Consider the following 13788-nt stretch of genomic DNA (forward strand, 5'->3'; position numbering starts at 1 on the left):
TATATCTAAAAGCAAAACAAGGGGCTGGAAAGATGGCTTAGCAGTTAAGGCATTTGCCTGAGAGGCCTAAGAACCTAGGTTCGATTCCCCAGCACCCACATAAGCCAGGTGTACAAGGGGGCGCATACATCTGGAATCTGTTTGCAGTGGCTGAAGGCCCTGGCAACCCATTCTCTCTCTCTCTCTCCTTAAATAAATAAAATATATTTTTTAAAAAAATTAAATAAGATAAAAGCAAAACAACAAAAAGATTAAGGCCTTTGCCCCCAAATATACCTGAAATCCAGCATCACTGTGCTCAGAGGTAACAAGCCAATTCCTACCTCACCCTCAGGTGTACCAGGGATACTAAGAAAGGCCACACACTCCCACTGAGCATCACAACACAAGGCTTGCCATCAGGTATCAGGGATGCAAAAGTCACCATCTTCCCTCAATGGTATAATAAGTCTTCTGGATCCCGAATTAGTGGTTCCACAGTGAAATGGCATCTACCACATCCAAAGCACAGTGTCCCCTCTCCTCCATCCGGGGTTCAGCAGTCATCCCACCTCATTCTGGGCCAACTAATCAGGTCCTCCTGAACGTGCCTGGTGTGTGTGTGTGTGTATTTCCTGAAGATGTCTTCCTGTTGCTTAGCAACTGGATTTCTAAAGCATATTTATGGGTGTTCTCTTTTAAATCTGATGCATCCAGGAAATTGATAATGCACATGGACTAGCCCCTGTGCTCTGATTGGTCTGTGGTGTGATGGAGAAAGGTACAGCTTCTGAGTCCCCTTTTCACGTGATGACTGGGGAAAACGAATTTCATTTCAGGTATGCAAGACATGCATGCCAAGGGGACGACGGTCCAGCCTGACCTCAAAGCTTCTTTTTCCTACGGGGCTCTGGAAAACAATGACAGCATTTCTGAGATCTACGCTCCAGCTACACTGCCGGTCATGCAGGAAGAACACAACTCCAGAAGCAACCCTGGGGTTCCCTACCGGGTCCTGGAGCACACCAAGAAGGAATGAGCCACCTCCCCTAGTTATAACTGCCCAAGCCAGCCAAGCCAGGCTGACCACGGTTTCGCCCTTCATTCTATACGCCTGCCTTTCAGGTCTTCTGGTTTGGAACTAAGAACTCTGTGGAAGGGGATCTTGGATGGAAGGCCTTTGTCTCTGGCAAAGAAGATACTAAATGGCCTTGGCCTTGGGAATTTCCAGGAGGTGGGGGGGGGGGCATATAAGAGCAGTGTTCCTGGTGGGCACTCTGGAGACCAGTGTGGGTTTGAAGCCTTTGTATTTCCTTGCGGACACTCACTGAGCCTCCCCAGGCTGTGACCACAGGAGGCCACATTCCTAAGAGCTAAAAAGCAAGGCTGGCATTCTGCTTCTCTTTTCAAGTCCATTGAAAGGCTAGAGACCTCTAAAGCTAGTCTCCCTCCACCTCACCACGCATACCTTTCTCACTCATGGTTCTGGAGTTTAACCATATCTGTGTCCCCTGCACATTGGCACAGTGGGCCAACCCTGAGTGGAATGTGCTGTCATTTGCACCTTGGAGGTGTACACTGGCCTCAGCCATCCGTGACCTCCCATGAAAATCAGCTGGTGTGTTTCTACTGGGCCAACTCCAAGAACTGATCGGGCGAGGGCCCCACCCCTGCACAGAGGTTAGGGAAGGGAAAAGCCAGAGGGTAGAAGCAGGGAAGTGGCTCTCAGCCCACACAAGTTAAAGACAGGAGCAGAGAGCCTTAGTCGTCTTTCCATCTGTCCCCACAAAAGATGGGCACAAGCTGCTTTTCTTCCTGCTCACCAGCGCCCCCTGGGAAGAGTCCGATGCGCTCACTGACTGGGCCTCACTCTTCTCCTTTCCCTCCTCCCCTCTACCAACCCACAAACCAAGCTTGGCACTTTCATTCCTGGGCCAGCTGAGACTGTCTGGACCCACGACCCCCGGCCTGGGACCGGCCGGAACATGCATTCTCACACACGAGCTGCTACTCTCTTCCTGGCTGTCTGTGGGACTGTCTTCCCCTGGACGGGTATGTACGTTTAGGGTGGTAGGTGAACATTTGCAGGCCTTGACAAGCATCGGGCTTTCCGAGGAATGTATGTGAAATGGAGCTACTGCTCCCCAGCTGCAGAGATCTGGGGTCCTGGGATTGAGACCAAAGAGCCTACATTCCCAGGGGATCTGATGATCTGATGCTGGGAACACAGCCGCTCAGAAGTCTGCTTATGGAAAAGACGGGCTACTAAACAACCCCAGGAGCCACAAAACCCTGCCAGAAAGTTCCAGTCATTAGTTCTTCATCCTCTCTGGGCGCTGTAGGCAGGCTACGTAGTTCCCAGGGCCTGTGGCATTTCCTACCAGCGGCCACCTTAGAACTGCACTGACTGCTTCCCTGGGAGGCCCACTGCTAATGGGCAAGGTGATGGTGTTCACAGGCCAGTATTTTGTCTTCACCGCATCTGTATTGCAGCTTATCTCTCTAAGAAGGCAACAGAGAGCCAGGTGTGGTGGCACACGCCTTTAATCCCAGCACTTGGGAGGCAGAGGTAGGAGGATCACCATGAGTTTGAGGCCACCCTGGGACTACATAATGAATTCCAGGTCAGCCTGGGCTAGAGCGAGACCCTACCTCAAAAAAAAAAAAAAAAAAAAAAAAAGGCAACAAGAGAATGAGCCCATCCCCTTAGGACGAGCATCAACTCGGCCAGCAGGGGCCCTCTTGTCACGTGTTTAGTGATTGAAGGGCAAAGCTATAAGCATCAGACTAGTTCCTACCCTCCCGTCCGACAAGGGGTGACGCAGATGCAAGCATTAGACGTGGTTCTTGTCCTCCGGGTCTGTAGGGGGCAACATAGATGTAACCATCAGTAGTTCCTGCCATCAATGTCTTCGAGGAGGGTGACACAAGTACCCAGGAATCTCAAATAAGGCTCACCACAGAAAATGAGTCACGGAGACCTAAACGAGACAGTGGGATTTTAGAATGGGAGGTGGTTTTCATACATTCACACATACAGTGAAGATTTGAGAGGAGGGTGATGACCCCCCCCAAACACACACACACACACACACACACGCAGGCAGTTTTGCAAAGGCCCAGAGCTTGGGAACCAGATGATCATCAAAAGAAGAGCCAGGGAAGGTGTTGGGAGATCAGCCTCAAAGGATTAGCAGTGAAATCTGGGCATGGTAGCTCGCACCTGTAATCCCAGTACTTGGAAGGTGGAGGCAGGAGGATTGACACAAGTTTGAGGCCAGCTTGGGCTGTTAGTGTCTCAGAACCAAACAAAAGTTTTGCAGTAGAGGCCAGACGTCGTGGCACACGCCTTTAATCCCAGCACTAGGAAGGCAGAGGTAGGAGGATGGCCATGAGTTTGAGGCCACCCTGAGACTGAATTCCAGGTCAGCCTGACCTAGAGTGAGACCCTGCCTCAAAAAACTAAAAAAAAAAAAAAAAAAAAGATTCTGCCATGAAGGCAGAATCCTCAAGCAGCTTGAATACTTAGAGAAATTTAAAAGCTACCCCAGAGGACCTGGGAGCCAGTGATGGTTCATGAGAAAAAATCCCGGCATCTGTTGGAAAGAAGGCCTTGTTCTGTGTGGAGGAAGAGAGAGGGCCACAGAGTACAGAGGAATTAAAATCGGGTTCCGCTGCTGCTCAGCCACTCCCTGTCCCCCAGTGGTTTTTCTGAAGCTGGAGCACAAGAAGTTACTTTTCTTTGTGAAGAGTGGACAAGGGGGTGAGGCAGGGGCTGCTTGAATGCTTAGAGCCCAGCAAGCAGCCGTCGTTTTGGCGTGATGTGTGTGCCCAGCCCTCCTCTGCCCCGTCCTTCCCTTTTCTCCTGTGTTTAGCCCTAGCTTTCCCCACCTGCGAGATACAAGTGTATTTTAACTTCAAGTGTGCTGGACATCAGGGAAACAGTGGCGCCCAGAAGATGCTGCGTGGGTCTGGGCAACTTGGCAGCTTTCAGGTTGGAGGCAGTCACGTCATGGCTTAGCTACTTCAGCTCCGAAGTTTCTGTGTTTTTTCGTTTTGTTTTTTTGTTGTTTAATTTATTTGAGAGAGACGTAGAGAGAGAAAATGGGCACGCCAAGGCCTCCAGCCACTGTGAACCAATTCCAGACGCATCATCTGGCTTCTGTGAGTACTTGGAATCGAACCTGGGTCCTTAGGGTTCGCAGGCAAGAGCATTAAGTGCTAAGCCCCAGCCCCAGGGTTTCTGAATGGAGGGTGAGCAGAGCAGCCAGTCAGTGGGGGACAGCTGACCAGGGCTCTGTCCCCTGGTGGCTAATGGCAGCGTAGCCCAGGGTGTTAGGATGCTGAAGAGGAAGGTCAGTGTCCCACCCACAGCCCTGACTTTATTGTCCCTCCTGGCTCTGACGTCACTCAAACCCCTACCTTTCTTGTTTGTTAGCTTTGTATTTTGTTTTAAGATAGGAGCTCACTGTGTAGCTCAGGCCGGTCTCAAACTGTCAGTCACCCTGCCTCACCCTCCTCAGTGCTTGGATGACAGGCGTGTACCTCCATGCCTGGCTTCCAGAATCCTCCAGGCAACATTAAATGCCATCCCTTCCCCTCCCTCCCAGGAGTCCCCTGTCTCCAGCAGGGTCACCAAATTTGCATGAATCTTCAGTTCTCTGGTCTTCCTCTCCCACCCCCACCATGTTCCCCTGTTCTATAGGCTGGGAGTCCTTGATTAGACATTTGAGTAAGTGCTCTGCGGACTGGTGCCTTTGGAAACACCCCCCCCCCCAACACACACACACACACGCTGCAACCTGGTGCCCTCACTGTAAGCTTCAGGCTTGGTGGGAGAGGTCAGGTAGGGCCGGCCAGGTTGAGGACACTGGATGAGTGGACATGGGTCAGCTGTCTGGGCAGGTAGGGCCTCCACCCGCCCTGAAGTCTTGTGAATTCCAAACCTGGTCCAACACTGGCTGACAGACAAAAGCAGTCAACATGTCTCCAAGAGTCCGTATAAATGAAGACACTCTGGAACGTTCTATGTGGATGCTTATATTTTGTTAACTTCATGACTAATAAGGCATGTCTTATTTTTTCAAAAAAAAAAAGACTGTGTGTACTATGTGCAGATAACATTATGAAGTGGTATTTAATTAAAAAATATGTATATATAGGTATGTGCAGCACCCGCTGAGTTCAAGTCCTGTGTTTGGCTCATTGTCTCTGCAGCTGTCTGTGTATTAAACATTCTGCAAGGATGGAAATGTTCTGTTAGTACTGCCCAGGATGGTAGCCACAGCCACAGATGTTCTCTAAGCCATCTCTCCAGCCCTTGACTGATTTAAGTATCCACGTTAGTTAGGGGCTGCTGTGTTAACTGGGCAGATATAAAGATGACCACGTTCCAGCCAAGGCCAAAGTGAGCTCTTTTGCCCCTGCCCCATTCCTACAATGGTTAAAGCAGACTGTGTGGCACAGGGCAAATTACCTGACCTCTCTGTGCCTTGTCAGTGAAACAGAGTAATAGAAACTACCTAAGGGCATCATAAAGATCAGAGTGAATCTGTGGAAAGTCTTGCAAGTATGACCAGCATCCCATCAGGACAATGTGCTATATTGAAATAATGGTTTTCCTCTTCATGTAAGATATCTTCATTTTTAAGGGATGGGGAGATTGCTGAGTGGTTAAAGGCTCCTGCGTGTAAGACCTGCTGGCCTGGGTTCACTTCCCAAGCCACCCAGGTGAAGGTGGACAGGCATGTATTTGCAGTGACAAGAGACTTGGGCATGCCAGCACACAGGAGTGCACGTGTGCACACACACTGCAAATAAATAAATTATAATAATTTTAATATGTTACTTTTTAATTTGTTTGTTTTTGTTTTTCGAGGTAGGTCTTGCTTTAGCCCATACTGGAATTCACTATATAGTCTCAGGCTGGCCTCAAACTCATGGTGATCCTCCTACCTCTGCCTCCCAAGTGCCGGAATTCTTTTTCTTTTAAGATTTTTTAAAATGTATTTATTAGAGACAGAGAGCGGGAGAGAGAGAGATGGAGAATGGGCACGCCAAGGACTCTAGCCCCTGCAAACAAACTCCAGATGCATGTGCCAACTTGTGCATCTGGCTTATGTGGGACCTAGAGTATCAAACCTGGGTCCTTAGGCTTCGCAGACAAGTGCCTTAACCACTAAGATGTCTCTCCAGCCCTGGAATTTTTTTAAATTTACTTATCTATTTATTTATTTATTTATTTGAGGTAGGTCTCATACTAGTGAACTCACTCTGTAGCTCCAGGCTAGCCTCTGACTCATGTGATCCTCCTACCTCAGCCTCTGGAATGCTAAGATGAAAGGCCTATGCCACCATGCCCAGGGCTAATTCATTTTTAAATTATGAAAATGAACACGTGTGATCTTCCTTGGGTGTCTGTGTTCATCTTTGTGTCCTCGCGTTGGCATGTGCATGCAGGTGTACATACATGAGGAGGCCAGAGGTTGATGTTGGATGTCTTCCTCTATTGCTCTACACCTTATTTATCTTGTTTATTTATGTAATAGACCCTCGCCACTGCAAACAAATACCAGACACTTGTGTCCCATTGTGGTTTACATGGGGAGCTTGGGAATTGAGCCTGGGCTGGCAGACTCTGTAAGCAAGCTACGCTATCCTCCCAGCCCTCTTCACCTTGCTTATTGAGGCAGGGTCTCTCACTTGAACTCAGAGCTTGCCGTGTTGGCTAGTCTAGTTAGCCAGCCTGCTCTAGAGTGCAGGGATGACGGGCAGTGCGGCATACTCACTCAACTTTTTTTTTTTTCTTGTGCAAAGTTTTTGAGAGGGGGAGGGGCCTCAACTGCTGCAATCGCGCTTCAGATGCTTGCGCCACCTGGTGGGCATGGGCGACCTGGCACTTGCCTCACCTTTGTGCATCTGGCTTACGTGGGATCTGGAGAGTGAGTTGAACACGGGTCCTTAGGCTTCCCAGGCAAGTGCCTTAACCTCTAAGCCATCTTTCCAGCCCCTCATTCAGCTTTTATGTGGGTGCTGGGGATCCAAACTCAGGTCCTCAGGCTTGCACAGCAAGCAGTTCACTCACTGAGCCATCTCCTCAGCCCATGATTTTTCTTAATGAAGCAGTCTTATGCACACACGTTTCTTCATTCTGGATTTCCACTCACACGGGCAGGAGTGCATATATATTTATGTCATGTACAAATATGAGTCATACATGAATGCTCACAAACTTACTGAGCACTAACTGTAGACCACACAGTATGCTCATGTACATTTCATTTCTCCTTTGTAACAATTCTGGGTTAAGTTTCAATGCCATCCTGGCTTGATAGATCAAGAAACTAAGACTTGGGCTCAGGCATGGTAGCACACATCTATTTTCCCAGTACTGAAAGGGGCTGAGGCAGAAGGATCAAAGTACAAAGCCAAATTCCAAATCTTAATGAGATCCTGTCTTATAAAAATTTGTGGGGCTAGAGAGATGGCTTAGTGGTTAAGGCACTTGACTTCAAAGGCTGAGGACCCAGGTTTGATTCCCCAGTACCCATGTAAGCCAGATGTACAAGGTGGTGCATGCATCTGGAGTTCATTTGCAGTGGCTAGAGGTCCTGTCTCAAAAAATCTCCTTCAGTGGTCTGGAGAGATGGCTCAGCTTTCCTGCAAAGCCTAACTACCTAGATTCAATTCCCCAATATCCATGTAAATCCAGATATATATAGTGGTGTGCACATATATTTGGAGTTTGTTCACTGGAGGCCCTGGTGCACCCATTCTCTGGGTGTGTGTTTCTCTTTGCTTGCAAATAAATTAAAAAAAAAAAAACTTTTTAGGGCTGGAGGGATGGATTAGTAGTTAGGGTACTTGCCTGCAAAGCTTAAGGACCCATGTTCTACTCTCCAGATTCCATGTTAGCCAGATGCACAAAGGTGAGGTAAGCACAAGGTCATACATGTCCATTAGGTGGCACAAGTGTCTGCAGTTTGATTACAGTGGCTGAGACCCTAGCACACCAATTCTCTATTTCTCCTCTCTAATTTTTTTTTTTTTTTTACAAGGTAGGCTCTCACTTTAGCTCAGGCTGACCTAGAATTCACTATGTAATCTCAGGGTGGCCTCAAACTCATGGTGATTCTCCTGCCTCTGCCTCCTGAGTGCTGGGATTAAAGGCCGCATATGTCCTCTAGGTGGCACAAGCATCTGGAGTTTGATTGCAATGGCTGAAGCCCTGACATTTCAATTCTGTCTCACTCTAGCTCAGGCTGACCTGGAATTCACTGTGTATTCTCAGGATGGCCTCAAACTCACGGAGATCCTCCTACCTCTGCCTCCCCTCCCAAATGCTGGGATTAAAGGTGTGCACCACCACACCCAGCTCACAGGCAAGCATCTTCACCACTAAGCCATCTCTCCACCCAAAATTAATTATTTTGAGACACGATTTTGTATAGCCCATATAGCTCAACATGTAGTATAGGCTGGCCTTGACCTATTGATCCCCTGCCTTCAACTCCCAAGTGTTGAGAATACAGGCTTTTACCACCACACCTAGCAATTTTTTTCTTTCAAAAAAAGTCCAGCTCAGCAGCAGGGTGCTTGCCTAGCATGTGCGAGTCTCCAGTTGCTGAGGAGGGGCAGGGAAAGAGAGAAGAGATTCAGGTCACATGGCTGATAAACAGAGCCAGATGGAGCCCCAGCATCTGCTGCAAACCCTGCTTTTCTAGGGTGCTAGACTGGGATTTACGAGGCAGGAGGCCTGCCTTGTGTTAGCACTTTCACTCAGGCTAAAGAGGAAGGGGAGGCGAAGTTTCTAGAGAGGCTGAGGAGTTGGGAGCACGCTGTCATCAATTGAGTCCTTAAGGACCCCGTGAAATGGCCTTGTGTCCCTACTACCCAGGCAAGTGACTGGTTCAACTTCAGCCTGTCCCCAGCAGAAGGAGATCCTGACACCCCCCATCTTTCTCAGACTTTAATAAACAGTGTAACTTAAAAATAGAAGTTATTTACTCAGTTGTTACTTTGTTTTTATTTTTTGGCTTCATGAAACTGTAAAGTGTTTAAATAAATAATTGGCAAAAGTTACTCTTTTTTGTAGTTAAACTTGTTCTGTTTAACATGTTTCCTTTTAAAAAAACAAATAGCTTGGGCTGGAGAGATGGCTTAGCAGTAAAGAACTTGCCTGTGAAGCCTAAGAACCCTGGTCCAAGGCTCAGTTCCCCAGGACCCACATAAACCAGGTGCACAAAGTGATACATGCATCTGGAGTTCTCTTGCCGTGGCTAGAGGATCATTCTCTATCTGCCTCTTTCTTTCTCTGTCACTCTCAAATAAATAAAAATAAACAAATAAAAAATACTATAATTTGGTGGGCTGGAAAGGTGGCTCAGCAGTAGAAGACACTTGCTTGCAATGCCTGATAGTGTGCATTTGATTCCTCAGTACCCACATAAGGCTAGATGCATAAAGTGGCTCAGCATCTGGAGTTTGTTTGCAGTGGCAAGAGGCCCTGGTACGCCCATTCTCTCTCCTTTTTTTTTTTTTTTTTTTTTTTTTTTCGAGGTACGGTGTGTTATAGCCCAGGCTGACCTGGAATTCACTATGGAGTCTCAGGATGGCCTTGAATTCATGGTGATCCTCCTACCTCTGCCTCCCTAGTGCTGGGATCAAAGGTATGTGTCACCACCCCTGGCTCTCTCTCCTCTTTCTCTTGATCACTTTCTCTTGCAAATAAATAATATTTTTTATCTGAAATATTCGTCTAAAACTTTATTTCCAAGTTATTCATCTCACTATTAGTAAGGTGTGCGGTTACTGCTCTGTGCCAGCATTACCAGGCTTGCCCACTGCCAGCAATGGACTTTGAGAAAACCCAGTTCTTGGCACCAACACTAAGTGACTCTTTCAGAGCATACAGAACTCCAAATACTTGCCAAAGTATTACATGTGCCATTTTCCCAACATTCTTTAAATCTGAACTTATATTATTAATCTATACCAGTGGATGTTAAAATGAAATCATTTTTACAAATTATAACTGTACAATCAAAATACTAGTTCATATTAAACAAGGGTATTTTATAAACACTACATTACATATCACCTTGCAATCTAAAACTTATGTTTGTGTGTATTTTTAGATAACTGAAACTTCATAGAATTTAACAGCAAATAAAGTTTAAAAAATTTATTTCTGTACATTAGTTCCAACTATCTCTATTTTATAATCTAAGGCTCATGTCGATATAGTTCAGCACCAAAAACACCTACAAAACTTTCTAAGCAATATTTTCATCCCATATGATTTTTTCTATTTGTTGTTTTATGGTGTAAGTCCAAGGAAAATGTTATAAATTCTATTTCCAGATCTTAGAGTGGAATATTCTTTTTAGCTACTCAGGCTGTGTAAAAACTTGGGTTGTACCTTCCTATATTCATTGATCAGATACACCAAAAAAGGCACACACACCCACAAAGGAAAAGAACTTTTATCCCATCAATTTCATTAAGCTGTCAGTCTCTGAAAGTGAATTTATAATACTGAAGCATGTATAACCTAGTAATGTCCCGCCCCATCCTTCCTAGTTTAAATTTTAAAAAGGAAGCAGCCAAAGGTTTCCTCCATCCTTCAGAATAAGGTGCTAAGAATTGCAGCATGCCTCCTCACATACCAGTAACACAGTCCACCATGAACTAATCAGAAACCCCAGATGAACCTTGTTTCCCAGGACAGAGGCCTACTCAATGCTGGCATCTCTCTGAAGAGGGCATGAATCACTTGTCACTGCTGACCTGCCGTTACAAATCCCAGAACCAGCATGCCTGTCTGCTTTTCTGCCTCTGTGTGGTTTATAGATCTTTAAAAAAAATGTTTGTCTTGCCAATTTCAAGCAGGGTTTGTGCATATCACATGTTCTGTCTATATTCCCCAAGCTAGAGAAGTTTCTTAAAAGCCACAGGTACTTTCCTATTTGTCCAAAGTATAAAATTCTCACATACATGTAAAAAATTTTCTTGTAGGGCTGGAGAGATGGCGTAGTGGTTAAGCGCTTGCCTGTGAAGCCTAAGGACCCTGGTTTGAGGCTCGGTTCCCCAGGTCCCACGTTAGCCAGATGCACAAGAGGGCGCACGCGTCTGGAGTTCGTTTGCAGAGGCTGGAAGCCCTGGCGCGCCCATTCTCTCTCTCTCCCTCTACCTGTCTTTCTCTCTGTGTCTGTCGCTCTCAAATAAAAAAAAAAATAAAAAATAAAAAAAATTTCTTGTAAAGTAGACAATGCCTCTGCTGCATGCATACAAAGGACCGACCAGAGAGGTATAAAGTTTTGCAGAGCCCTTAACGTCATTGAATGCGTCATTGAGTGCATTTAGCATTGGCCGACCCCAACAGGAAGCACATTACCAAGTCGAGCAGAGACTTTTCCAAACACGACAGTTTTCTAGGTTCTGTGTCAGGCACATAAAAACTGAAGCATCACTTAATCCTTTAAAATTGTCCCCAGACATCCCATTGCTTCAATCGCATATTCCCAACCCAGCCCCAGATCACTGTGAACTCTCACGCCTCAGAGGAGCTTAGTGCTCGCCATTGCTAATGAGGCGGCTTCTGAACGGCTATTGTCGCTGGGAGCTGTGGCACGTGTTTAGCAGGGCATGGAATACGCTGTGTTGCTATGTTTGAACGCACGAGTCCTGCTCCTTCACCCAAAGCATGGTCATTCGGAGAGGGGCGGCGGGCGTAAGTTCTTCTGTGCTTTTCATCCACTTGCACCATGTACCCCGTTTCTTCAAAGAATGAATCGATTGAACGCTGAGGACTATAATTGGCTAGGTGGTGCGTGTCCTCTCTGAGCTTCATGCTTTCTGCAAAGACATCTGGTGTTACACAAATTCTTGAGTCAAGCCTTGATTTAAGATCACATAAACTTGCTGTGACTTGGTCAAGAGCAGACCCTGGCGTGGCATCTTATGTAACTTTAAGAGAGTACAGAGTGGCAGCCAAACCAGAGCCGTAAGAGAACACCCCAGTCCTCTTCCCTGCCAACCGCTGAGGTGAGCGCCGGGCTAGAAGAGAAGCAAGGGAACCAGATACAGCAGATGTACCGTACTTCCATTTTGGTTTGATACAAGCAAAGATGCCTTTGTCTTCTGCTTAAATAGTTCAGAACTAGCCTTCATAAATGCCTTTTCTACATCTCTGTCAAAGTAAGTACCTTCTGGGGCTGGAGAGATGGCTTAGCGGTTAAGCGCTTGCCTGTGAAGACTAAGGACCCCGGTTCGAGGCTCGGTTCCCCAGGTCCCACGTTAGCCAGATGCACAAGGGGGCGCACGCGTCTGGAGTTCATTTGCAGAGGCTGGAAGCCCTGGCGCGCCCATTCTCTCTCTCTCCCTCTATCTGTCTTTCGCTCTGTGTCTGTCGCTCTCAAATAAATAAATAAATAATTTTAAAAAAAAAAGTAAGTACCTTCTAATTTAGTATCCCCAAAGGCTTCCAAGCCACTCTGTAGTATAGCATCTATATTCTATTTTTATCTCTGATCTGATCATTAAGAAAGTCATTCAGGAACATCCAAGCTAGAGATTTCTGAACCAGTTTACAATGTGGTGAGTGAAAGATCATGAAGCCAAAATCATTCGGGGTGAAATCTTTATCACGTCCCTCCTTCTGCCACTGGGCACGGATCTTTTGGCGGTAGACGGATAGCAGCGGTCCAGCGCACTGAGGTGGCAGCGGATGGAGAGTCTCCCGTCCACGACAGGGTACTCAGAGCATGTCGGGCTTGCAGAAGTGGTAGACATGCTGCATGTGTGTCCCCTGGAGACCTCCGTCAAAAATTAAGGGAGCATTTGGCCCAATGAGCAGAGCCACAGCTCCAACTCCACCTGTAGGTCTGGCATTACCTGTGGCATATATATATTTTTTTTTCGAGGTAGGGTTTCACTCTAGCTCAGGCTGACCTGGAATTCACTATGTAGTCTCAGGGTGGCCTCAGTCTCATGGCGATCTTCGTACCTCTGCCTCCCCAGTGCTGGGATTAAAGGCGTGCACCACCACACCGGCAACCTGTGACATATATAGCAACTCCCAGAGCATACTGTCCATCCCAGGAGCCGGACTCAATCCAGTTAGTGGCATTGAAGACAGCAGCTGTGTCCTGTAGCGCGCATTGGTTGTATCTATCCCTTCTATGTCAGTATTCCCAGACTTTTCAACAATGATTGTCTCCGTTCCAACTTCTAGCCGCCCAATGCAATCATAGGAAAGGCTATTTCTCTCCATCAGATTCTGAACCACAGTCAGGCAGAAAGAGTTGATATCCTTTCCATCTGTACAGAAGCCCATCCTGGCCTGACCTAAGCCAATGGTGTACTTTCCAGCATCCTCACCAACATATTTTTCCAACTCAGCTTGATCAACAGACTGAGAAGGAAAGTAGATCACAAGGGCAACAATTCCCACATCTTTTGGCCAGCTGGCTTCTGTGTTCAGAGGAAGTGATCCAGGCATGGTGAAAGAACTGTGTAAAGGACAGAGGACTGCAGTCTACACGTCTGTCACTGTTTCCTCTTTCAGGCACCGAATGCGAGCCGGATCGGCGGCGAGGGACGAGTGCAGCCAGTGAAGGATGGCAGGGCTCCGGCTTTATAGGCCCCCTGCCCACTGGGCCACAGCGGTGCCTGGCGACCAAGAGTATTTTTAAAAATTAAAAATCAGGGCTGGAGAGATGGCTTAGCGGTTAAGCGCTTGCCTGTGAAGCCTAAGGACCCCGGTTGGAGGCTCGGTTCCCCAGGTCCCACGTTAGCCAGATGCACAAG

The 13788-nt window shown here is 47.1% G+C and overlaps 1 protein-coding gene and 1 pseudogene across 4 annotated transcripts in view; one reads left to right on the top strand and one right to left on the bottom strand.

Annotated features, from left to right (window-relative positions):
* The window catches only part of Nipal3 (NIPA like domain containing 3), a 50040-nt gene extending 48669 nt beyond the window's left edge, over positions 1 to 1371 (top strand). For 3 of the 4 annotated variants that reach the window (XM_004657318.2, XM_045149430.1, XM_045149429.1), the window contains one exon: positions 819 to 1371. In XM_004657318.2, coding sequence (XP_004657375.2) covers positions 819 to 1018 — 200 coding nt within the window. In that variant the 3' untranslated portion in view covers positions 1019 to 1371. The remainder of the gene's footprint in view (positions 1 to 818) is intronic. The other variant, XM_045149428.1, reaches the window with a different exon arrangement.
* A 10176-nt stretch (positions 1372 to 11547) lies between these two features.
* LOC101598674 lies at positions 11548 to 13480 on the bottom strand (annotated as a pseudogene).
* Between the last annotated feature and the right edge of the window lie 308 nt (positions 13481 to 13788).

This window comes from Jaculus jaculus, chromosome 5, assembly GCF_020740685.1.
Source record: "Jaculus jaculus isolate mJacJac1 chromosome 5, mJacJac1.mat.Y.cur, whole genome shotgun sequence".
NCBI lineage: Eukaryota > Metazoa > Chordata > Mammalia > Rodentia > Dipodidae > Jaculus > Jaculus jaculus.